Here is a 26,210-nt window from a genome sequence, read left to right on the forward strand (position 1 = left end):
TTTAATACCCTGCAAAATATATATATATATTTTAACACGACTCTGGAGCTTATAATATGGTGTGTGGGATAATAGGCCTGTGCTGCCCTCACCCCAGCATAGCATCACTGCTTTATATCATTATATATCTAGTAATTAATATATAATATATATATTATAATGCTGGGTGGGTATGTACCGCCCTCTGCCGCCGGCCTTGGGGAACTGCAGGCACGCTCTTTAGGCAAGCGGCGTGCATCCGCTTGCGTGCGTAGGCACGCAGTGAGGCAGGAGCGCGCTCGCAGGGGTTGTTAGGGGGCGCGCGCTGCCTCACTGCCTCTCGGCAGCAACGGCGCCCAGGTGGGGTGGGTGAGGCCGCGTCCGGGGCACGTGACTTGCGAGAGCCAATCGAGTGAGAGCGCAGGTGAAGGCTGGGCAGGAAAGCAAAGGTTATTACCCCCCCCCTCTATCCCCTCCTACCTACCTCTACCCCCTCCTACCTCTATCCCCTCCTACCTACCTCTACCCCCTCCTACCTACCTCTACCCCCTCCTACCTACCTCTACCCCCCTCTATCCCCTCCTACCTACCTCTACCCCCTCCTACCTCTACCCCCCCCCTACCTCTACCCCCCTCTATCCCCTCCTACCTCTACCCCCCTCTATCCCCTCCTACCTCTACCCCCCTCTATCCCCTCCTACCTCTACCCCCCTCTATCCCCTCCTACCTCTACCCCCCTCTATCCCCTCCTACCTACCTCTACCCCCCTCTATCCCCTCCTACCTACCTCTACCCCCCTCTATCCTCTCCTACCTACCTCTACCCCCCTGCTGCAGGTGAGGTAGTGTGTATACCCCCCTCCTACCTACCTCTACCCCCACCGAGCTCTACCCCCACCACCTCTACCTACCGCTATCCCCCACCTACCTCTACCCCTCCTCCCACCTACCTCTACCCCCCCTGCTGCAAGTGAGGTAGTGTGTATACCTCTCCTACCTACCTCTATTCCCCACCTTTACCTACCTCTACCCCTCCTACCTCTACCCCCCCCCCCCCACTGCAGGTGAGGTAGTGTGTATACTCCTCCTACCTCTATTCTCCCTCCCCCCCCCACTGCAGGTGAGGTAGTGTGTATACTCCTCCTACCTCTATTCTCCCTCCCCCCCCCCCCACTGCAGGTGAGGTAGTGTGTATACCCCTCCTACCTACATCTACCCCCCTCCACTTACCTCTTCCCCCCTCCCCCCACACTTTTAATGCCCCCTATTTACCTCTATCCCCCCTCCTACCTACCTCTATCCCACCTACCTAACTATCCCTATCCAAGGTCTCTGTGTCTCTATAGTGTATGGATACACTAGGAGGAGGGGGGGGGGGGGTTGTATCTATACACAGTAGGTGTGTATAGTGTGTCTGTGTTGTAGGGGGGTGTATATGTGTGTGTTATATGGGCATACTAGGCGTGTGTCGTATGGGCACAGTGTGCGTCTGTGGGCACAGTAGGGCGTGTGTGTCTGGGCACAGTAGGGGTGTATAGAGTGTCTGTGGGCACTGTAGGGGGTGTGTCTGTGGGCACTGTAGGGGGTGTGTGTCTGTGGGCACAGTAGGGGGTGTGTGTCTGTGGGCACAGTAGGGGGGGGGTGTCTGTGGGCACAGTAGGGGGTGTGTGTCTGTGGGCACAGTAGGGGGGGTGTCTGTGGGCACAGTAGGGGGGGGTGTCTGTGGGCACAGTAGGGGGGGTGTCTGTGGGCACAGTAGGGGGGGGTGTCTGGGCACAGTAGGGGTTGTGTGTCTGTGGACACAGTAGGGGGGGTGTCTGGGCACAGTAGAGGGTGTGTGTCTGTCGGCACAGTAGGGGTGTGTGTCTGTGGGCACAGTACGGGGGTGTGTGTCTGTGGGCACAGTAGGGGGGTGTCTGTGCGCACAGTGGGGGGGTGTCTGGGCACAGTAGAGGGTGTGTGTCTGTCGGCACAGTAGGGGTGTGTGTCTGTGGGCACAGTACGGGGGTGTGTGTCTGTGGGCACAGTGGGGGGGTGTCTGTGCGCACAGTGGGGGGGTGTCTGTGGGCACAGTGGGGGGGTGTCTGTGGGCACAGTAGGGGGGGGGTGTCTGTGGACACAGTAGGGGGTTTGTGTCTGGGCACAGTAGTGTGTGTCTGTGGGCACAGTAGAGGGGGGGTGTGTGTCTGTGGGCACAGTAGAGGGGGTGTGTGTCTGTGGGCACAGTAGAGGGGTTTGTGGGCACAGTAGAGGGGGTGTGTGTCTGTGGGTACAGTAGAGGGCGTGTGTGTGTCTGTGGGCACAGTAGAGGGGGTGTGTGTCTGTGGGTACAGTAGAGGGGGTGTGTGTGTGTCAGTGGGCACAGTAGAGGGGGTGTGTGTCTGTGGGTACAGTAGAGGGCGTGTGTGTGTCTGTGGGCACAGTAGAGGGGGTGTGTGTCTGTGGGTACAGTAGAGGGGGTGTGTGTGTCAGTGGGCACAGTAGAGGGGGTGTGTGTCTGTGGGTACAGTAGAGGGGGTGTGTGTGTCAGTGGGCACAGTAGAGGGGGTGTGTGTCTGTGGGTACAGTAGAGGGGGTGTGTGTGTCAGTGGGCACAGTAGAGGGGGTGTGTGTGTCAGTGGGCACAGTAGAGGGGGTGTGTGTCTGTGGGTACAGTAGAGGGCGTGTGTGTGTCTGTGGGCAGTCAGGGTGTATATAGTGTGTTTATAGAATGTAATGGCCATATTTGCTATGATGTGCTTCTCCATAATACACACTTCAGCGGTGGAGATATCGTATTTGAGGGCAGTTCTTTACTAAATGCTTTTGCTTTTGTGATTAAGTTCAAGTCTAAACTTCACTGTGTGCATTTTATTCTCCACAATATGAATCATATTGCATTGATCGAGGTGCGTGTAATCTTGTGACTCAGAAGAGAATTGTAGAGATGTTAACAAGAGCTGAAATGACGGTCACATTTTGCAGGAAGTTAAGCGACAGGAAATGTTGTGTTGTTGCAATGTGTGTTACGGGAAGTGGCAGGTTAGTCCTGTCCCACACACTATCACACCGGTATTAGCAGCGACGGAAACACCTGCAATGCATCGTTCGCCTCTTTATCTTCTAACCAGGTGTATATATTTGTGTAAAAAAAACAAAGTATGCATACTGTACCAGCAATGTAAAATAATTGATGGTATTGTATAAAATATCAGGATAATGAAATTCTTTCACCTGAGACTTTATAAAGAACACACATTTCAGGGCTCGTCAGCGCTGAGGACCAGGGCACCTTCTGACACCTTCTGACACAACTACAAGGAGTACTGACCAGCTGGGATTCAGTTTATATTCCTTACCAAGATATCGCCCACCACTAGATAACTAGGAATTGTTTAATGATGGGCCCTTCTTAGGCTGCTATTCCCAAAACTGCATTGTTTTACGCACACAAGTAGTCACAAGTAAAGAGAAAATTCCGTACATCACACACATACATCTTATTGATCACTAATCCATCGCTTACAAATATGTAGGAGGAGATAAGTATAAGCATATTCTCAAATTCTGCATCTCTGTCCCATCAATGTTCCCATTTGTTAAAGGAAGACTGTTACTGTACGTTACCAATGGTCTACACCAGTGTTTTTCAACAGGGGTTCCTAGGAAACGCCTTCCCCGGACATCCGTAAAGGGTTCCCTGACATGTTCATGTGATTTTGAAAATTGTACCAAATACAGAAGAATTTACAATGCATCTGATCTCAGACGCGCTATTAGAGAGGGTTGGGGTTCCTTACAATGCATCTGATCTCAGACGCGCTATTAGAGCGGGTTGGGGTTCCTTACAATGCATCTGACCTCAGACGCGCTATTAGAGAGGGTTGGGGATCCTTACAATGCATCTGATCTCAGACGCGCTATTAGAGAGGGTTGGGGTTCCTTACAATGCATCTGGTCTCAGACGCGCTATTAGAGAGGGTTGGGGTTCCTTACAATGCATCTGATCTCAGACGCGCTATTAGAGAGGGTTGGGGTTCTGCAGAATTTCACATAGGTTTCCTTAACCAAAAAAAGTTGAAAACCCCTGGTCTGCACAATTGTGTGTTTGCTTGTTACTGTCTTGGCAACATGTTTGGTCAGGGGCGGCCAACTCCAGTCCTCAAGGGTCACCACCAGGTTAGGTTTTCAGGATATCCCTGCTTCAGCACAGGTGGCTCAGTCCCTGAAGCAGGGATATCCCTAATACTTGGCCTGTTGGTGGCCTTTGAGGACTGGAGTTGGCCCTCTTGTGTTAGATAATTGATTTTTTCCCCCCTCTTCCTTTGATAGTTGTCTTATACTCAATGGCAGAAGACAACGAAGCCTCAGTAGGAAGTTCATCTGTGTCGTCTCCGGTGGAAGAAGCGTTGACTCCGAGACCCAACTACATCTGTACATTGACCCCCGAGCTCGTCATCAAAGCACGTGAAGAATTGCAAGAGAAGCCAGAATGGAGACTCCGCGATGTCCAAGCTCTACGGGATATGATCGGGAAGGATTACCCTAACCTGCGGACACGCGTCGATGACTCCTTCCTGCTCCGGTTCCTGAGAGCCAGGAAGTTTGATTACGATCGGGCGCTCCAGCTCCTGGTGAACTACTATGGCTGCCGGAAAGGTTGGCCCGAGGTCTTTAATAATTTGAAGCCCTCTGCAGTTAAGCCAGTGTTGGACTCCGGGTTCCTGACTGTCCTGCCTCACACGGACAACGAGGGACGTCGTATCGTATGTATTCGTCCAGGTATGCAAACCGATCTCCATCACGAGGGGCACTTCCTGCTAGGACGGAATAGAGTAAGGGTGGTGAGATGACTGACCCCTTTCCGGGCGACACTGCTGTTGTCAGCATTGCTGCCTCCAGCTCTATCATCTTTTGCTGGTGTGACCGCGAACCATGATTGGGCGTTGGTGCCGCCTTTCGGCGGTTATGTCCTCCGGGACTATGTCCGGGCAGCTTGGGTAGGGGTGTGTGTGTGTGTCATAGATACACACTGACATGCACACTCGCACAGACGCTGAGATGGAAGGGTTGAATGCTATCACCGCCACCAGCTCCCTTTCCTTCTCTTTACCAAACTGCTGGCTCCATTTGTTGTTGATCCCTCATCCCCTCCGTACGGCTCTGTATAAGATCCCTCATCCCCTCCGTGCGGCTCTGTATAAGATCCCTCACCCCCTCCGTGCGGCTCTGTATAAGATCCCTCACCCCCTCCGTGCGGCTCTGTATAAGATCCCTCACCCCCTCCGTGCGGCTCTGTATAAGATCCCTCACCCCCTCCGTGCGGCTCTGTATAAGATCCCTCACCCCCTCCGTGCGGCTCTGTATAAGATCCCTCACCCCCTCCGTGCGGCTCTGTATAAGATCCCTCACCCCCTCCGTGCGGCTCTGTATAAGATCCCTCACCCCCTCCGTGCGGGTCTGTATAAACTTTATGTTGTCAGTTAAAGTCGCTTTTACAGCCAGTGCAATCAGAGGTTGTACCTCAATCTACTGGGCACATATCTATATTGAACGGGCAGCAGTGGCTCGAGTCGGCCCTTCTCATGACGCCAGTCCAATATAGATATACATAATCGTAGCAAACTCAACCCCAGTCCCACAGTATTCTATTATATGTATATATTTCATTGTGCCAACTGTAGCGCCGCTGGGAAAGTGACCTCAATTATACAGCAAGAAAGCGGACGCCCCGACGCGCGCCCAATATGGCGAGTTATTTGGTTCATTTCGGAATGGTTTTTTTTCTTATTAGTATGGGTCATTTTATTACAATATTTTGGCCAAAACATGTTAAGCTGCCACCGTCCAGCTCAGCCCATCCAGCGGGTTCATACAGATGTAGCCAGACTTACCGTTTTCGGTGCCGCGATCGTGCGGTGCGGCCCGGGAGGATTAACTCTGCGGGGGTCTCTGCTTCTGGAATGGGCCCCTCACAGTCTTAATCCTTCCAAGCTGCCAGCAGTCTGGAACAGCTGCCCAGAGAGAAGCGGTCTCTCCCTGTGTGTCTCCCCTAGAGAGAAGCGGTCTCTCCCTGTGTGTCTCCCCTAGAGAGAAGCGGTCTCTCCCCCTGTATCTCCCCCAGAGAGAAGCGGTCTCTCCCCGTGTGTCTCCCCCAGAGAGAAGCGGTCTCTCCCTGTGTCTCCCCTGGAGAGAAGCGGTCCCCATCTACATCAGGGGGGCTCAAGTCATCAAGCCCTCCCTCCCCCGACTGAGCCTCTGATTGAGCCACTGGTGCTGACGCTGGGATATCCTCATAACCTGACCTGTTGGGGGGAAGGGGCGCTTGAGGACTGGAGTTGAGCCCCCTGATCTACATCATCAAGGGGCCTTGACAGAAGAGAGATGGCTGCCTCTTACCTTCTCAGGGGACACGGAGAGAGACGGCTTCTCTCTGCCTCTTACCTTCTCAGGGGACACGGAGAGAGACGGCTTCTCTCTGCCTCTTACCTTCTCGGGGGGGTCACGGAGAGAGATGGCTTCTCGCTGCCTCTTACCTTCTCGGGGGGACACGGAGAGAGACGGCTTCTCGCTGCCTCTTACCTTCTCAGGGGACACGGAGAGAGATGGCTTCTCGCTGCCTCTTACCTTCTCGGGGGGACACGGAGAGAGACGGCTTCTCGCTGCCTCTTACCTTCTCAGGGGACACGGAGAGAGACGGCTTCTCGCTGCCTCTTACCTTCTCGGGGGGGACACGGAGAGACGGCTTCTCGCTGCCTCTTACCTTCTCGGGGGGACACGGAGAGAGACGGCTTCTCGCTGCCTCTTACCTTCTCAGGGGACACGGAGAGAGACGGCTTCTCGCTGCCTCTTACCTTCTCGGGGGACACGGAGAGACGGCTTCTCTCTGCCTCTTACCTTCTCGGGGGGGACACGGAGAGACGGCTTCTCGCTGCCTCTTACCTTCTCGGGGGGACACGGAGAGAGACGGCTTCTCGCTGCCTCTTACCTTCTCGGGGGGACACGGAGAGAGACGGCTTCTCTGCCTCTTACCTTCTCGGGGGGACACGGAGAGACGGCTTCTCGCTGCCTCTTACCTTCTCGGGGGGACACGGAGAGAGACGGCTTCTCGCTGCCTCTTACCTTCTCAGGGGACACGGAGAGAGACGGCTTCTCGCTGCCTCTTACCTTCTCGGGGGGACACGGAGAGAGACGGCTTCTCTGCCTCTTACCTTCTCGGGGGACACGGAGAGACGGCTTCTCTCTGCCTCTTACCTTCTCGGGGGGACACGGAGAGAGACGGCTTCTCTGCCTCATACCTTCTCGGGGGACACGGAGAGAGACGGCTTCTCGCTGCCTCTTACCTTCTCAGGGGACACGGAGAGAGACGGCTTCTCTCTGCCTCTTACCTTCTCGGGGGGGACACGGAGAGAGATGGCTTCTCGCTGCCTCTTACCTTCTCGGGGGGGACACGGAGAGACGGCTTCTCGCTGCCTCTTACCTTCTCAGGGGACACGGAGAGAGACGGCTTCTCTCTGCCTCTTACCTTCTCAGGGGACACGGAGAGAGATGGCTTCTCTCTACCTCTTACCTTCTCGGGGGGACACGGAGAGACGGCTTCTCGCTGCCTCTTACCTTCTCAGGGGACACGGAGAGAGACGGCTTCTCGCTGCCTCTTACCTTCTCAGGGGACACGGAGAGAGACGGCTTCTCTGCCTCTTACCTTCTCGGGGGGACACGGAGAGAGATGGCTTCTCTGCCTCTTACCTACTCGGGGGGGGACACAGAGAGAGACAGCTTCTCTGCCTCTTACCTACTCGGGGGGACACGGAGAGAGACGGCTTCTCTCTGCCTCTTACCTTCTCAGGGGACACGGAGAGAGATGGCTTCTCTCTGCCTCTTACCTTCTCAGGGGACACGGAGAGAGACGGCTTCTCTGCCTCTTACCTTCTCGGGGGGGACACGGAGAGACGGCTTCTCGCTGCCTCTTACCTTCTCGGGGGGACACGGAGAGAGACGGCTTCTCGCTGCCTCTTACCTTCTCAGGGGACACGGAGAGAGACGGCTTCTCGCTGCCTCATACCTTCTCGGGGGACACGGAGAGACGGCTTCTCGCTGCCTCTTACCTTCTCAGGGGACACGGAGAGACGGCTTCTCTCTGCCTCTTACCTTCTCGGGGGGGACACGGAGAGACGGCTTCTCGCTGCCTCTTACCTTCTCGGGGGGACACGGAGAGAGACGGCTTCTCGCTGCCTCTTACCTTCTCGGGGGACACGGAGAGAGACGGCTTCTCTCTGCCTCTTACCTTCTCAGGGGACACGGAGAGAGACGGCTTCTCTCTGCCTCTTACCTTCTCAGGGGACACGGAGAGAGACGGCTTCTCTCTGCCTCTTACCTTCTCAGGGGACACGGAGAGAGACGGCTTCTCTCTGCCTCTTACCTTCTCGGGGGGACACGGAGAGAGACGGCTTCTCTCTGCCTCTTACCTTCTCAGGGGACACGGAGAGAGACGGCTTCTCTCTGCCTCTTACCTTCTCAGGGGACACGGAGAGAGACGGCTTCTCTGCCTCTTACCTTCTCGGGGGGGACACGGAGAGACGGCTTCTCGCTGCCTCTTACCTTCTCGGGGGGACACGGAGAGAGACGGCTTCTCGCTGCCTCTTACCTTCTCAGGGGACACGGAGAGAGACGGCTTCTCTCTGCCTCTTACCTTCTCGGGGGGACACGGAGAGAGACGGCTTCTCTCTGCCTCATACCTTCTCGGGGGGACACGGAGAGAGACGGCTTCTCTCTGCCTCTTACCTTCTCGGGGGGACACGGAGAGAGACGGCTTCTCTCTGCCTCATACCTTCTCAGGGGACACGGAGAGAGACGGCTTCTCTCTGCCTCTTACCTTCTCAGGGGACATGGAGAGAGACGGCTTCTCTGCCTCTTACCTTCTCGGGGGGGACACGGAGAGACGGCTTCTCGCTGCCTCTTACCTTCTCGGGGGGGACACGGAGAGAGATGGCTTCTCGCTGCCTCTTACCTTCTCGGGGGGGACACGGAGAGAGACGGCTTCTCTCTGCCTCTTACCTTCTCGGGGGGGACACGGAGAGAGACGGCTTCTCTCTGCCTCTTACCTTCTCAGGGGACACGGAGAGACGGCTTCTCGCTGCCTCTTACCTACTCGGGGGGACACGGAGAGACGGCTTCTCTCTGCCTCTTACCTACTCGGGGGGACACGGAGAGAGACGGCTTCTCTCTGCCTCTTACCTACTCGGGGGGACACGGAGAGACGGCTTCTCTCTGCCTCTTACCTTCTCGGGGGGACACGGAGAGAGACGGCTTCTCGCTGCCTCTTACCTTCTCAGGGGACACGGAGAGAGACGGCTTCTCTCTGCCTCTTACCTTCTCGGGGGGACACGGAGAGAGACGGCTTCTCTCTGCCTCATACCTTCTCGGGGGGACACGGAGAGAGACGGCTTCTCTCTGCCTCTTACCTTCTCGGGGGGACACGGAGAGAGACGGCTTCTCTCTGCCTCATACCTTCTCAGGGGACACGGAGAGAGACGGCTTCTCTCTGCCTCTTACCTTCTCAGGGGACACGGAGAGAGACGGCTTCTCTGCCTCTTACCTTCTCGGGGGGGACACGGAGAGACGGCTTCTCGCTGCCTCTTACCTTCTCGGGGGGACACGGAGAGAGACGGCTTCTCTCTGCCTCATACCTTCTCAGGGGACACGGAGAGAGACGGCTTCTCTCTGCCTCTTACCTTCTCAGGGGACACGGAGAGAGACGGCTTCTCTGCCTCTTACCTTCTCGGGGGGGACACGGAGAGACGGCTTCTCGCTGCCTCTTACCTTCTCGGGGGGGACACGGAGAGAGATGGCTTCTCGCTGCCTCTTACCTTCTCGGGGGGGACACGGAGAGAGACGGCTTCTCTCTGCCTCTTACCTTCTCGGGGGGGACACGGAGAGAGACGGCTTCTCTCTGCCTCTTACCTTCTCAGGGGACACGGAGAGACGGCTTCTCTCTGCCTCTTACCTACTCGGGGGGACACGGAGAGAGACGGCTTCTCTCTGCCTCTTACCTACTCGGGGGGACACGGAGAGACGGCTTCTCTCTGCCTCTTACCTACTCGGGGGGACACGGAGAGACGGCTTCTCTCTGCCTCTTACCTTCTCAGGGGACACGGAGAGAGACGGCTTCTCGCTGCCTCTTACCTTCTCAGGGGACACGGAGAGAGACGGCTTCTCTCTACCTCTTACCTACTCGGGGGGGGGGGGGGGGGACACGGAGAGAGACGGCTTCTCACTGCCTCTTACCTTCTCGGGGGGACACGGAGAGAGACGGCTTCTCTCTACCTCTTACCTACTCGGGGGGGGGGGGGACACGGAGAGAGACGGCTTCTCACTGCCTCTTACCTTCTCGGGGGGACACAGAGAGACGGCTTCTCGCTGCCTCTTACCTTCTCGGGGGGACACAGAGCGAGATGGCTTCTCGCTGCCTCTTACCTACTCGGGGGGACACGGAGAGACGGCTTCTCTCTGCCTCTTACCTTCTCGGGGGGACACGGAGAGACGGCTTCTCGCTGCCTCTTACCTACTCGGGGGGACACGGAGAGAGACGGCTTCTCACTGCCTCTTACCTACTCGGGGGGACACGGAGAGAGACGGCTTCTCTCTGCCTCTTACCTTCTCAGGGGACACGGAGAGAGACAGCTTCTCTCTGCCTCTTACCTACTCGGGGGGGACACGGAGAGAGACGGCTTCTCGCTGCCTCTTACCTTCTCAGGGGACACGGAGAGAGACGGCTTCTCTCTGCCTCTTACCTTCTCGGGGGGGACACGGAGAGACGGCTTCTCTCTGCCTCTTACCTTCTCGGGGGACACACGGAGAGAGATGGCTTCTCTCTGCCTCTTACCTTCTCAGGGGACACGGAGAGACGGCTTCTCGCTGCCTCTTACCTTCTCGGGGGGACACGGAGAGAGACGGCTTCTCGCTGCCTCTTACCTTCTCGGGGGGACACAGAGAGAGACGGCTTCTCGCTGCCTCTTACCTTCTCGGGGGGGACACGGAGAGACGGCTTCTCTCTGCCTCTTACCTTCTCAGGGGACACGGAGAGAGACGGCTTCTCGCTGCCTCTTACCTTCTCAGGGGACACGGAGAGACGGCTTCTCTCTGCCTCTTACCTTCTCGGGGGGACACAGAGAGAGACGGCTTCTCTCTGCCTCTTACCTTCTCGGGGGGACACGGAGAGAGACGGCTTCTCGCTGCCTCTTACCTTCTCGGGGGGACACAGAGAGAGACGGCTTCTCGCTGCCTCTTACCTTCTCAGGGGACACGGAGAGAGACGGCTTCTCTCTGCCTCTTACCTTCTCGGGGGGACACGGAGAGACGGCTTCTCTCTGCCTCATACCTTCTCGGGGGGACACAGAGAGAGACGGCTTCTCGCTGCCTCTTACCTTCTCGGGGGGACACGGAGAGAGACGGCTTCTCTCTGCCTCTTACCTACTCGGGGGGACACGGAGAGAGACGGCTTCTCGCTGCCTCTTACCTTCTCGGGGGGGACACGGAGAGAGGCGGCTTCTCTCTGCCTCTTACCTTCTCGGGGGGGGACACGGAGAGATGGCTTCTCGCTGCCTCTTACCTTCTCGGGGGGGACACGGAGAGAGGCGGCTTCTCTCTGCCTCTTACCTTCTCGGGGGGGACACGGAGAGAGGCGGCTTCTCTCTGCCTCTTACCTTCTTGGGGGGGACACGGAGAGAAGCGGCTTCTCTCTGCCTCATACCTTCTCGGGGGGACACGGAGAGACGGCTTCTCACTGCCTCTTACCTACTCGGGGGGACACGGAGAGACGGCTTCTCTCTGCCTCTTACCTTCTCGGGGGGACACGGAGAGAGACGGCTTCTCTCTGCCTCTTACCTACTCGGGGGGACACGGAGAGACGGCTTCTCTCTGCCTCTTACCTACTCGGGGGGACACGGAGAGACGGCTTCTCTCTGCCTCTTACCTACTCGGGGGGACACGGAGAGACGGCTTCTCTCTGCCTCTTACCTACTCGGGGCGACACGGAGAGACGGCTTCTCTCTGCCTCTTACCTTCTCGGGGGGACACGGAGAGAGACGGCTTCTCTCTGCCTCTTACCTACTCGGGGGGACCCGGAAAGACGGCTTCTCACTGCCTCTTACCTTCTCGGGGGGACACGGAGAGAGACGGCTTCTCACTGCCTCTTACCTTCTCGGGGGGACACGGAGAGACGGCTTCTCTCTGCCTCTTACCTTCTTGGGGGGACACGGAGAGAGACGGCTTCTCGCTGCCTCTTACCTTCTCGGGGGGACACGGAGAGACGGCTTCTCGCTGCCTCTTACCTTCTCGGGGGGACACGGAGAGAGACGGCTTCTCGCTGCCTCTTACCTTCTCGGGGGGACACGGAGAGAGACGGCTTCTCTCTGCCTCTTACCTTCTCGGGGGACACGGAGAGAGACGGCTTCTCTGCCTCTTACCTTCTCAGGGGACACGGAGAGAGACGGCTTCTCGCTGCCTCTTACCTTCTCGGGGGGGACACAGAGCGAGATGGCTTCTCGCTGCCTCTTACCTTCTCGGGGGGACACGGAGAGAGACGGCTTCTCTCTGCCTCTTACCTTCTCGGGGGGACACGGAGAGAGACGGCTTCTCTCTGCCTCTTACCTTCTCAGGGGGACACGGAGAGACGGCTTCTCGCTGCCTCTTACCTACTCGGGGGGACACGGAGAGAGACGGCTTCTCTCTGCCTCTTACCTTCTCAGGGGGACACGGAGAGACGGCTTCTCGCTGCCTCATACCTACTCGGGGGGACACGGAGAGACGGCTTCTCTCTGCCTCTTACCTTCTCGGGGGGAGACGGAGAGAGACGGCTTCTCTCTGCCTCTTACCTACTCGGGGGGAGACGGAGAGAGACGGCTTCTCGCTGCCTCTTACCTTCTCGGGGGGACACGGAGAGACGGCTTCTCTCTGCCTCATACCTTCTCGGGGGGACACGGAGAGAGACGGCTTCTCGCTGCCTCTTACCTACTCAGGGGGGACACGGAGAGAGACGGCTTCTCGCTGCCTCATACCTTCTTGGGGGGGACACGGAGAGAGACGGCTTCTCGCTGCCTCTTACCTACTCGGGGGACACGGAGAGAGACGGCTTCTCGCTGCCTCTTACCTACTCAGGGGGGACACGGAGAGAGACGGCTTCTCGCTGCCTCATACCTTCTTGGGGGGGACACGGAGAGAGACGGCTTCTCGCTGCCTCATACCTTCTTGGGGGGGACACGGAGAGAGGCGGCTTCTCTCTGCCTCATACCTTCTCGGGGGGGGGGGGACACACAGAGCGAGATGGCTTCTCTCTGCCTCTTACCTTCTCGGGGGGACACGGAGAGACGGCTTCTCTCTGCCTCATACCTTCTCGGGGGGACACGGAGAGAGACAGCTTCTCTCTGCCTCTTACCTTCTCGGGGGGGACACGGAGAGAGACGGCTTCTCGCTGCCTCTTACCTACTCGGGGGGACACGGAGAGAGGCGGCTTCTCTCTGCCTCTTACCTTCTCGGGGGGACACGGAGAGAGACAGCTTCTCTCTGCCTCTTACCTTCTCGGGGGGGGGGACACGGAGAGACGGCTTCTCTCTGCCTCATACCTTCTCGGGGGGGGGGGGGTGGGACACGGAGAGAAGGCTTCTCTGCCTCTTACCTTCTCGGGGGGACACAGAGCGAGATGGCTTCTCTCTGCCTCTTACATTCTCGGGGGGGGGGGGGGGGGCGACACGGAGAGAGACGTCTTCTCTGCGGTAACGTTATCCTAAATGTTTCGGAACATTGCAAAACACCATTTGATATAGTCTCTGTATGTTTGACGATTTCTCGAGGTTTAATTGCAGTTCCTACATTAAAACCAGTAGCTTTTTTCCATTAGTCCTATGCTCTTGTGCGGTTCGGAGGCATATCATTGTACCCGATGTATCAAAGACTAATTGATTTAAAGTGAATACTTTTTATTTGAGCAATGCGTTGCCCCCAATACCTTGTTATATTTAGACCCCGCTGTGTTTTTATGTTCCTATTAACCAGCTTTCCCTTTAGGTCGATGGGTTCCCAGGGACTATCCCATTACGGAGAATGTTCGTGTCATTTACCTGTCGCTGGAAACACTCGTGGTGTCCGAGGAAACCCAAGTGAACGGCATTGTGATCCTCGCAGATTACAGCGGGGTCGGCCTGTCCCAGGCCTCTCATTTTGGCCCCTTCATGGCCAAAAAACTGATTGGGATTCTTCAGGTAGGAAATGATGTCGTCGATCTGTAAGTTTGTCGTCTACTCGCGAGTTTCTCCGGGACGGAACAAGCATTGGTGCAGCTGGGGGGGTCCCCAAATATCCCTGCACCGTGACCCCTCAGCCCCTGCTCCCGGCTCCGACACTGGGGCGCAAAAACAGCATCACATTGGTCAAAGAAAAGGGGGAAACGCCCCCCCCCCCCCCCTGTCACTGGGAAATTGCCACGTGTTTGCACATATATTTTTTCCTATATAAAAATGTATTTGAAATATACTGCAGAGCAAAATATATGGTAATGTCGCCTTTTATTCAGAACTCGTTATTTTATTTGTATTTTTTTATGCTGTGTGCAGTGAATCCTGATTTTATTTTTTATTTTTTTTATGGTTGGGTCACTTCTATCTGCGTGTAATCGTGACATTTGTAAAAGAGGAGTAATAAAAAGAAACCCCCTGTATAAGGTCTAGGTGTACACAATGTCCCTAGTGGGTAATGTAACAAAAAAATGTATATACAGTATTTATCAGCGCAGGAGGGGAGCGGGCAGTACTGTATTTATCAGCGCAGGAGGGGAGCGGGCAGTACTGTATTTATCAGCGCAGGAGAGGAGCGGGCAGTACTGTATGTATCAGCACAGGAGAGGAGCGGGCAGTACTGTATGTATCAGCGCAGGAGAGGAGCGGGCAGTACTGTATGTATCAGCGCAGGAGAGGAGCGGGCAGTACTGTATGTATCAGCGCAGGAGAGGAGCGGGCAGTACTGTATGTATCAGCGCAGGAGGGGAGCGGGCAGTACTGTATTTATCAGCGCAGGAGAGGAGCGGGCAGTACTGTATGTATCAGCGCAGGAGAGGAGCGGGCAGTACTGTATTTATCAGCGCAGGAGAGGAGCGGGCAGTACTGTATTTATCAGCGCAGGAGAGGAGCGGGCAGTACTGTATGTATCAGCGCAGGAGAGGAGCGGTCAGTACTGTATTTATCAGCAGAGGAGAGGAGCGGGCAGTACTGTATTTATCAGCAGAGAAGAGGAGCGGGCAGTACTGTATTTATCAGCGCAGGAGAGGAGCGGGCAGTACTGTATGTATCAGTGCAGGAGAGGAGTGGGCAGTACTGTATTTATCAGCGCAGGAGAGGAGCGGGCAGTACTGTATTTATCAGCGCAGGAGAGGAGCGGGCAGTACTGTATTTATCAGCACAGGAGGGGAGCGGGCAGTACTGTGTTAATCAGCGCAGGAGGGGAGCGGGCAGTACTGTGTTTATCAGCGCAGGAGGGGAGCGGGCAGTACTGTATTTATCAGCGCAGGAGAGGAGCGGGCAGTACTGTATTTATCAGCACAGGAGGGGAGCGGGCAGTACTGTATTTATCAGCACAGGAGAGGATCGGGCAGTACTGTGTTTATCAGCACAGGAGAGGATCGGGCAGTACTGTATTTATCAGCACAGGAGAGGATCGGGCAGTACTGTGTTTATCAGCACAGGAGAGGATCGGGCAGTACTGTGTTTATCAGCACAGGAGAGGAGCGGGCAGTACTGTATTTATCAGCACAGGAGAGGAGCGGGCAGTACTGTATGTATCAGCACAGGAGAGGAGCGGGCAGTACTGTATGTATCAGCGCAGGAGGGGAGCGGGCAGTACTGTATTTATCAGCGCAGGAGAGGAGCGGGCAGTACTGTATGTATCAGCGCAGGAGAGGAGCGGGCAGTACTGTATGTATCAGCGCAGGAGGGGAGCGGGCAGTACTGTATTTATCAGCGCAGGAGAGGAGCGGGCAGTACTGTATGTATCAGCGCAGGAGAGGAGCGGGCAGTACTGTATTTATCAGCGCAGGAGAGGAGCGGGCAGTACTGTATTTATCAGCGCAGGAGAGGAGCGGGCAGTACTGTATTTATCAGCGCAGGAGAGGAGCGGGCAGTACTGTATGTATCAGCGCAGGAGAGGAGCGGTCAGTACTGTATTTATCAGCAGAGGAGAGGAGCGGGCAGTACTGTATTTATCAGCAGAGAAGAGGAGCGGGCAGTACTGTATTTATCAGCGCAGGAGAGGAGCGGGCAGTACTGTATGTATCAGTGCAGGAGAGGAGTGGGCAGTACTGTATTTATCAGCGCAGGAGAGGAGCGGGCAGTACTGTATTTATCAGCGCAGGAGAGGAGCGGGCAGTACTGTATTTATCAGCACAGGAGGGGAGCGGGCAGTACTGTGTTTATCAGCGCAGGAGGGGAGCGGGCAGTACTGTGTTTATCAGCGCAGGAGGGGAGCGGGCAGTACTGTATTTATCAGCACAGGAGGGGAGCGGGCAGTACTGTGTTTATCAGCGCAGGAGGGGAGCGGGCAGTACTGTATGTATCAGCACAGGAGAGGAGCGGGCAGTACTGTATGTATCAGCACAGGAGAGGAGCGGGCAGTACTGTATGTATCAGCACAGGAGAGGAGCGGGCAGTACTGTATGTATCAGCGCAGGAGAGGACCGGCAGTACTGTATGTATCAGCACAGGAGAGGAGCGGGCAGTACTGTATTTATCAGCGCAGGAGAGGAGCGGACAGTACTGTATTTATCAGCGCAGGAGGGGAGCGGGCAGTACTGTATATATCAGCACAGGAGAGGAGTGGGCAGTACTGTATTTATCAGCACAGGAGAGGAGCGGGCAGTACTGTATCAGCGCAGGAGAGGAGCGAGCAGTACTGTATCAGCGCAGGAGAGGAGCGGGCAGTACTGTATATATCAGCGCAGGAGAGGAGCGGTCAGTACTGTATTTATCAGCACAGGAGAGGAGCGGTCAGTACTGTATTTATAAGCACAGGAGAGGAGCGGTCAGTACAGTATTTATAAGCGCAGGAGAGGTGCGAGCAGTACTGTATGTATCAGCGCAGGTGAGGAGCGGGCAGTACTGTATATATCAGCACAGGAGAGGAGTGAGCAGTACTGTATTTATCAGCGCAGGAGAGGAGCGGGCAGTACTGTATGTATCAGCGCAGGAGAGGAGCGGACAGTACTGTATTTATCAGCGCAGGAGGGGAGCGGGCAGTACTGTATTTATCAGCGCAGGAGGGGAGCGGGCAGTACTGTATTTATCAGGAGAGGAGCGGGCAGTACTGTATTTATCAGCGCAGGAGAGGAGTGGGCAGTACTGTATGTATCAGCGCAGGAGAGGAGCGGGCAGTACTGTATTTATCAGCACAGGAGAGGAGCGGGCAGTACTGTATTTATCAGCGCAGGAGAGGAGCGGGCAGTACTGTATGTATCAGCGCAGGAGAGGAGCGGGCAGTACTGTATGTATCAGCGCAGGAGAGGAGCGGGCAGTACTGTATGTATCAGCGCAGGAGAGGAGCGGGCAGTACTGTATGTATCAGCGCAGGAGAGGAGTGGACAGTACTGTATTTATCAGCACAGGAGAGGAGCGGGCAGTACTGTATGTATCAGCGCAGGAGAGGAGCGGGCAGTACTGTATTTATCAGCACAGGAGAGGAGCGGGCAGTACTGTATTTATCAGCGCAGGAGGGGAGCGGGCAGTACTGTATGTATCAGCGCAGGAGAGGAGCGGGCAGTACTGTATGTATCAGCGCAGGAGAGGAGCGGGCAGTACTGTATGTATCAGCGCAGGAGAGGAGCGAGCAGTACTGTATTTATCAGCGCAAGAGAGGAGCGGGCAGTACTGTATATATCAGCACAGGAGAGGAGCGGGCAGTACTGTATGTATCAGCGCAGGAGAGGAGCGGGCAGTACTGTATGAATCAGCGCAGGAGAGGAGCGGACAGTACTGTATTAGCGCAGGAGAGGAGCGAGCAGTACTGTATCAGCGCAGGAGAGGAGCGGGCAGTACTGTATATATCAGCGCAGGAGAGGAGCGGTCAGTACTGTATTTATCAGCACAGGAGAGGAGCGGTCAGTACTGTATTTATAAGCACAGGAGAGGAGCGGTCAGTACAGTATTTATAAGCGCAGGAGAGGTGCGAGCAGTACTGTATGTATCAGCGCAGGTGAGGAGCGGGCAGTACTGTATTTATCAGCGCAGGAGAGGAGCGGGCAGTACTGTATTTATCAGCACGGGGAGGAGTGGGCAGTACTGTATGTATCAGCACAGGAGAGGAGCGGGCAGTACTGTATGTATCAGCACAGGAGAGGAGCGAGCAGTACTGTATGTATCGGCGCAGGAGAGGAGCGAGCAGTACTGTATTAGCGCAGGAGAGGAACGGGCAGTACTGTATGTATCAGCGCAGGAGAGGAGCGAGCAGTACTGTATTAGCGCAGGAGAGGAACGGGCAGTACTGTATGTATCAGCGCAGGAGAGGAGCGAGCAGTACTGTATTAGTGCAGGAGAGGAACGGGCAGTACTGTATGTATCGGCGCAGGAGAGGAGCGAGCAGTACTGTATTAGCGCAGGAGAGGAACGGGCAGTACTGTATGTATGAGCGCAGGAGAGGAGCGAGCAGTACTGTATTAGCGCAGGAGAGGAACGGGCAGTACTGTATGTATCGGCGTAGGAGAGGAGCGAGCAGTACTGTATTAGCGCAGGAGAGGAGCGAGCAGTACTGTATTAGCGCAGGAGAGGAGCGGGCAGTACTGTATGTATCAGCGCAGGAGAGGAGCGAGCAGTACTGTATTAGCGCAGGAGAGGAGCGAGCAGTACTGTATCAGCGCAGGAGAGGAGCGGGCAGTACTGTATTTATAAGCGCAGGACAAAAGTTTCAGTTTTCTTAGACATCAAAGTGGGAACATGGCAGCTTCCTGTTCTGCTTTTTGTTTATAACTTCTTTATGCTTTAAAAACAGAACCACGAGTTAGGTAAAGTTTCGCCTGGAACCGGCGTTGAGGGGATCGCAGTATTTCGTTGTCTTGCATACTAATAATGTAGCCCGTTTTTAGCAGGACTGCCTCTTTTAAGCTGTGATTTCTTCTCTCTGCTGCAAAACAGGATGGTTTTCCTATCCGAATAAAGGCCGTCAACGTAATTAACGAACCCAGGATATTTAAAGGTATTTTTGCCATCCTGAAGCCGTTTTTGAAAGAGAAAATCGCAAACCGGGTAAGTAATAATTTTGTTGGGGGGGATTTAAAAAAATCTGAATGTTTGGGTAATTCCGCGGAAATGAGCCGCGCGGTTTTACCGCCTGGTTCTCGCGATACTAGCGACGGTAGCACATGGCAATCCCAACCAGGGAAAACAAAATGGGGGATTGAATCATCCTTGGCAGCTTCCTATTGGCCCTCGTCACGCAAAGTATTTAAATACTGGGATCTCTTGCGGGGGGGACGGGACCAGGAGAGGGAGACATTGGGGTTCAGCTCCCCCAGAACACATCCTTTAAAATAGAAAGGGGGGGGGAGAAGTTACTGTAGATAGAGTTCTGTAACCTGTAGAAGTTCAATGCATTTTTCAGGTGCGTGTGCAATGTATGTTTGCAGAAGGCATCAATAATACATCATTTCAGAGAGGGCTCAACTCCAGTCATCAAGCCTCCCCCCCCCCCAATAGCGCGTCTGAGATCAGATGCATTGTAAGGAACCCCAACCCTCTCTAATAGCGCGTCTGAGATCAGATGCATTGTAAGGAACCTCAACCCTCTCTAATAGCACGTCTGTGATCAGATGCATTGTAAGGAACCCCAACCCTCTCTAATAGCGCGTCTGCGATCAGATGCATTGTAAGGAACCCCAACCCTCTCAAATAGCGCGTCTGAGATCAGATGCATTGTAAGGAACCCCGACCCTCTCTAATAGTGCGTCTGAGATCAGATGCATTGTAATGTACCCCGACCCTCTCTAATAGTGCGTCTGAGATCAGATGCATTGTAATGTACCCCGACCCTCTCTAATAGCGCGTCTGAGATCAGATGCAATGTAAGGAACCCCAACCCTCTCTAATAGCGCGTCTGAGATCTGATGCATTGTAAGGAACCCCAACCCTCTCTAATAGCGCGTCTGAGATCAGATGCATTGTAAGGAACCCCAACCCTCTCTAATAGCGCGTCTGAGATCAGATGCATTGTAAGGAACCCCAACCCTCTCTAATAGCGCGTCTGAGATCTGATGCATTGTAAATTCTTCTGTATTTGGTACAATTTTCAAATGACCTGAAATTGCAGGGAACCCTTTAGGGGCGCCCGGAGAGTCCCTGTTGAAAAACACAGGTGTACATTGTGGCCCTGCTTCTCACTTTGCCTGTGTCTCTCTTTCTGCTCTCAGTTTTTTCTCCACGGGTCGGACTTGAACTCCCTCCACGACAACATCCCAAAGGCCGTTCTTCCCGGGGCGTACGGGGGCACCGCGGGAGACCTGGACACATCGGCCTGGAACCAAATATTATTGACTTCCGAGGAAGACTTTTCCGAGAGCTTTGGCCCGGACCCCACGCGGGACAGGTCCGTGCCGGGCTTTGTAATGAGCGACACGGAATCGGAGAGCTTGCAGTGTGAGGAGTCCGTGCGCGGGGTCAAATCCCAACTATACTGTTACTAAGGAGTACCACATCACAAGAGTATTTGGGTCTTCGGCAGAGTTAGGACAGGGATAGAGCTGTATCACAGTCTAATAGCCAATAGGAAACCAACGTAACAGCTTTATATGGAAGCCTGTGGGCTCCGACTCATTGAACCAAAACGTCCCGTCAGACTGACTAACCCCTTGTGTGTCAATAACTCCTTTGGCACTTAAGGTGTTAATAAAAAAATCTGATTTAACTTCAGGTCATTTAAAATATTTCCCCCATATTTTGATGCTTCTGAGTCATCTCGTTGATTTTGAGCGTCAGTCTCTTGACTGGTGCAGTCTTTCTGAGAGAAATTTGAACTTCTCCAATTACTTTTCTTTTATTGTTGTTCTTTTTGGCCAGAACACCCAAACCTCACTGATTGTATGTCCTTGGAAGTTTCTGCATTCCCGGTGTAATATCGCTGTGCGTTATCAAACCGTTGTTACGTTGTTACGATGTACTTCATGGCTTCGTCTTGTCCTGCCCTACAGAAAAACACCTTCTGTTTAATATCACCCTTTCAGTGTCGGGAGGAGACACGTCTCGCTAATGAACAGGGAACTTTTATTCTTCATTAAACACATCACTGACCAGTTTCGACTGACACCATCTTCAGGGTTATTACAACGACCCCGTCGGGTGTTACACCCCACACGCAATTATATGTACAAAGTTACAACCTAACTGCACATACTTATAGCTACGTGATTACAGGAGTGTGCGTGTACACGTGTTTCCCCGAGTGTATCGGCTGTGTGATGTTAGGTTGTAACTTTGTATATAATGACGGCAAATAAACATCCCGTTTGTGAGCACAGCTACAGGTCTGCAACCCTGGCCTTCCCCATTATCACTTAGCAAAGAGTACTTACACTGCAGCCGGGGATTCTGGGTAATGACATGCAAATGAGCACTCGCATTGGGTCAAAACAGCTGTGAGTAGGCTACTGGCTATTAACCCTGGCTGTGCTGAGGAGCAGTGTAATATGTCAGGCTTGTAGGGATCCATGTTAAAATTGACAAGAAGCAAAAAGTGACGCTGTGCTCATGTGCCTGTCATTACCCAGAATCCCTGGCTGCAGTGGGAGCATTGTATGCTAAGAGATATCGGGGAAGGGCAGGGTTGCAGACCTGTCAGAGACGTGCGAATATGCTCACAAAGTGGGGGGTTTATCTATACCGTACGGTGGAGGGTTTGTGTCGCCTTGTTTTACTCACAATAACTTTTATTTTGTCTCTATATAGAATTATAAACACATGCACTCTTATCTTGATTTTCATCATACACTTAGTTATACCTTCTCTAGCTGTCATATAAAAATTCCACAATATTCTTGTAAAACGAGAATCTAATCTGCACATTATTTCTGTTTGGGAGCACCCTTAAAATATACAGCAGTATAAAAAAACTAAAGCATGGCCGACCCTCCGGATGATGCAGAATTAGCCCCAAAGGGCTGAAAACAGCAGTGTATAGATTTGACCCGTAAGGCGTCATTGCGGGGTGAGATCAGAACCCCGCAATCATTACAGGGGCCTGCCCAAGGTCCGGCTAACACCAGCTCCCAGAGAGAATACTCCCACTGCTCTGGGTTGCTTTTCCTTCCTGACAGTGAAAGGGGTTCTGGGATTGGCCATGTAAGGCCTACATTTGCAGAGCTACTAAAGGTATCGTTAAAGAACCAGCACACGGTAGTTAATGCGCTATATAAAATGCAGGTGGCTTTTATAGGCGATTTTCAATATAAACCATGCTTAAAATGGGATTAGGTCAGGAGTGGCCAACTCCAGTCCTCAAAGGCCACCAACACGTCAGGTTTTCAGGATATCCCTGCTTCAGCACAGGTGGATTGAGCCACCTGTACTGAAGCATGGATATCCCTAGTACCTAGTCTGTTGGTAACCTTTTAGGGCTGAAGTTGCCCCCCCCCCCCCCCCCCCCTGGATTAGGTGATGAGTCTGCCCTTTTTTATTTACAATCCCATCTTCTTTCTAAAGTTGCAGTCCCCAGAAGCCGACCACGGAACATTTTGTAATGAACCGAATTATCTAATTGGTCTCCTTAAACAAATGTAACCCTAAAACACAGATTTAATTAGCTTTTTTTTCTTTGGAATTTAAGCGCACAACCTGTTTTTTCCTGAGTGTTTCCTATACCCCCACCGGGGACTAATTAAGGGGACTAATTAAGGTACATGTGGGGGGGAGGGGGGGAAGGGAGAGAGGTGACTATAATCTTTATAAGACACTTTGACCACTGAGAATATCTGTTACGGTTGATTTTAGTGCTTTGGGTGCAAAGTGCAGTGAGCTGTTAAGTTTTTAAACTGCACTTTCCCATCTTGGTAACTTTAATCTATTGAGGATTCATGTGCATTGTCAGCCAAAATATCCTGTGACATCGCTAATCACCTCGTTATAATGAATATGGTCAGTTATCGTTTCCCATGAATCCATCGTGCCATATTTTTATATTCTAGCTGGACTTCAATGGGACACGGAAATGTTACCCTGTATACGGGAAATTTTCCCTGTATACGGGAAATGTTACCCTGTATACGGGAAATGTTACCCGGTATACGGGAAATGTTACCCTGTATACATAGTGTTATGTTTATGGGCATCAAAAAATTAATATTTGAATAGTTATGTTAAAAAAAAATCCTTACCTCATTGTGGATTTATAATAAAATAATATAACACATTTTTTGCTGCAATGTATTTCATTCTCTTTCAGAAATAAGTGGTGCTGATCCTCTCGGTGACTTTTGGCACAGAACGGGCGCTTTAACCAGATTGCCTAAAGTATAGAAATATGGAGGTTTGCGTCAAGTAGAATCATTTATTTTTTTTAGATATATCTACATGTATCTATGCACACACGCACACGCACACATACATACATACATACATACATACATACATACATACATACACACACACATCTGTGAAGTAAGGCACTCCTCTATGTAATTACCGCCACAGGTGTGGAAGTATGCGTATCAATCAAAAAATATAGATCCAGCGCTCTTGGGACTTTTTCATTCAATAAATATTTAATGTGGTGATGGATGTTGGGGACCGAAACATGGATGGAGCGCTGGAGTGCAGAATTATCCATAACCTTCATTTCCAATTTACAAATGTAAGACAACGGAGCGTTAATAAGAGATGCATTGAGCGTAAAAGTTGTGCCCGCAAACTGGGGGGGGGCGTAGGATTGTCTGCGGGGGGCGCAGGGTTTACAGAGGCCCCGCGAGCTTCCCGGAGGCACTTAAAGGCCGGGAAAGCGGTGAAGACCTCTGTAAAACTGCACTTACCTTGGCTCAGACGGCTGCTGGAGACGCATCGCCATGTGACGTCACGTTGCCCAGATCTTGGAACCGAGGTAAGAGGGGGGCACACAGAGAGGGGGACAGCCGGCAGGGGGGCGCAGGGAAAAATTTGGGCTCCCCTGCTGTAATGTATAAATTGGGCTCCCCTGCTGTAATGTATATGTGCAATATATAATAGCTATAGAAGTGGAACCTATAAGAAAACAGATATTTATTAATCTCTATGCTTGAGCCCATGAGTGCATTTAGGTGCTTCCATAGGGCCAAAAACCTCACTCCGTTGTCCTGTCAAACTGCAGGTTAGGGTTCTGGGTAATGACATGCAAATGAGCACACAGTGTTTGATGGTTTTTTCCTTGCTTAGCGCAACAAAGCCAGTGTTTAAAGAAGCAATCTGCGCTGCTTTTTAAAAATGTTACCCGAGCCGTGAGGCTGCTCTGTGATCCCCCAACTTCCATCGACCCTGTGGTTTTTAGGGGGGGGTGGGGAGGACTTTCGATTGGTGACCCTGGGAACCCTGGACATCGGGGGGGTGCCCATGGATAAGCTCTGGGATACCCCTTAATTCAGGTAAGCTTTACCATGCGTATCTAAAATATCACTGGAATATTTAAATCCTGACCCTTATGTTAACCCACTAGAAGTTTCATACCGTAATGACAAATGGTTTTGAGTATAATTTGAAGAGATCACAAGCTGTAACGTGGCAATGCTTGCCGAAGTTGCACCCCACAATGCATTGCGCTTTACAATACATTGTGGGTTGAGACTTCGGGAAGCAGAATGGTGAGTGACAGAGGCTCTTCCGCTCCACATCACCACTAATTTGCCGCTAGTTCTGGGCGAGTGGAGGAGGCATCTTTCCAAGCCGTGTGCGCATCTATTTATCAATCTCTCTCCAATCTCCACCTCGTACATAGGGTAGATGTGGTGATTGTTTTTAGGAAGCAGTAACCACATACACTTCCCAGTCTTCTGCAGGTTTGGGGCCTTATTAAGAGTGTCGTCCGTCCCCCCCGTCCCCCCACCGGACTTGATACTTGGATCGGCGATAAGGTTTATTAATTAGAGGTTTGTAGAACAAATCCTTTTCTAGCAGGGGGAGCACAATGTAACGAAGGTTGGGAACCGCAGCTATGGTCGTCATCATTCTAGTATCCAGGATGTGTTCTGACACATTGAGGTTAAAATCTCCAAGAACTAACTGCTCACTCTTCCCATTCAGAGGGAATTGAGCCAAGAAACCGAGTGATGTCAGTCAGGGATTGTAGTGGGGCCTTAGAGAAGGGGGGGGGGGGGGGTAGATGTCACCAATAATAGGCTTAGAGAATTGGAGGCAAATTTTACCAGTCAAGATTTCTAAAGAGCATGGGGCTTGGTGGCCAATTTAGCCGCGTAAATCGTAAGGAGTCCGCGATATCAAATAACACCTCTCCTCCTCTCGTTGACCTATCTTTCCTAAAAATGGAGTACCCCTGAACGGAGATGATGCAGCAAGAGCTTTAGGAGTTAGCCGTGTTTCTGTGAAACGATGGCTTTGGGCTTATGCAAAAGGCTCCGTGCCCTTAGTTCATCCAGTTTGGGCAGCAGGTTCCAGATATTTATATGGGCCACAAGAGAGCCCTTTTTGGAATTTCAAAAGGGGCATTATCAAGGGTATGGGGCAGGTGAAAAGGGAGGGCCTGGGGGGAGTTCAATATCGCCTGCTAAAGAGAGTAACAGTACAACTACACGAGTAATCTACTATATATTTGTGAAATCACTATGTCTGCGTCCCAAGGGTCAATCGCATTGGACCTTGGGCCTGTCACTCCTGCTCAGGCCATGCCCGCCCCCGCACACCTCTCATTGGCCTACGTCCAACACCAATGCCACACTGTCCCACCCCTCACTGACTCTCATTGGCCTGCGTCCAATGCCCGCCCCCGCACACCTCTCATTGGCCTGCGTCCCACCCCTCACTGACTCTCATTGGCCTGCGTCCAATGCCCGCCCCCGCACACCTCTCATTGGCCTGCGTCCCACCCCTCACTGACTCTCATTGGCCTGCGTCCAATGCCCGCCCCCGCACACCTCTCATTGGCCTGCGTCCAACACCAATGCCCTAATACTTCCACACTGTCCCACCCCTCACGCTTTGCTTTTGCAACACCTAATCCTCAACCTGCTCTGGGGCCACGCTTCACAGCTATCAAAAC

General features: G+C 53.3%; 1 protein-coding gene across 6 annotated transcripts; it reads left to right on the top strand.

Moving 5' to 3' along the window:
• The first annotated feature begins 255 nt into the window (after positions 1-255).
• TTPAL (alpha tocopherol transfer protein like) lies at positions 256-23,381 on the top strand. 6 transcript variants are annotated; one of them, XM_075571313.1, is made up of 5 exons: positions 256-391; positions 4,290-4,739; positions 14,019-14,212; positions 19,121-19,231; positions 20,392-23,381. In XM_075571313.1, the coding sequence occupies exons 2-5, from the start codon at positions 4,304-4,306 to the stop codon at positions 20,662-20,664; spliced, it is 1,014 nt and encodes a 337-aa protein (XP_075427428.1). In that variant the 5' UTR covers positions 256-391; positions 4,290-4,303; the 3' UTR covers positions 20,665-23,381. The 6 variants fall into 6 exon arrangements, with proteins under 6 accessions (XP_075427428.1, XP_075427429.1, XP_075427427.1 ...); XM_075571314.1 differs by having other exon boundaries at positions 267-403; XM_075571312.1 differs by having other exon boundaries at positions 271-428.
• The last annotated feature ends 2,829 nt before the right edge of the window (positions 23,382-26,210 follow it).

This window comes from Ascaphus truei, chromosome 15, assembly GCF_040206685.1.
Source record: "Ascaphus truei isolate aAscTru1 chromosome 15, aAscTru1.hap1, whole genome shotgun sequence".
NCBI lineage: Eukaryota > Metazoa > Chordata > Amphibia > Anura > Ascaphidae > Ascaphus > Ascaphus truei.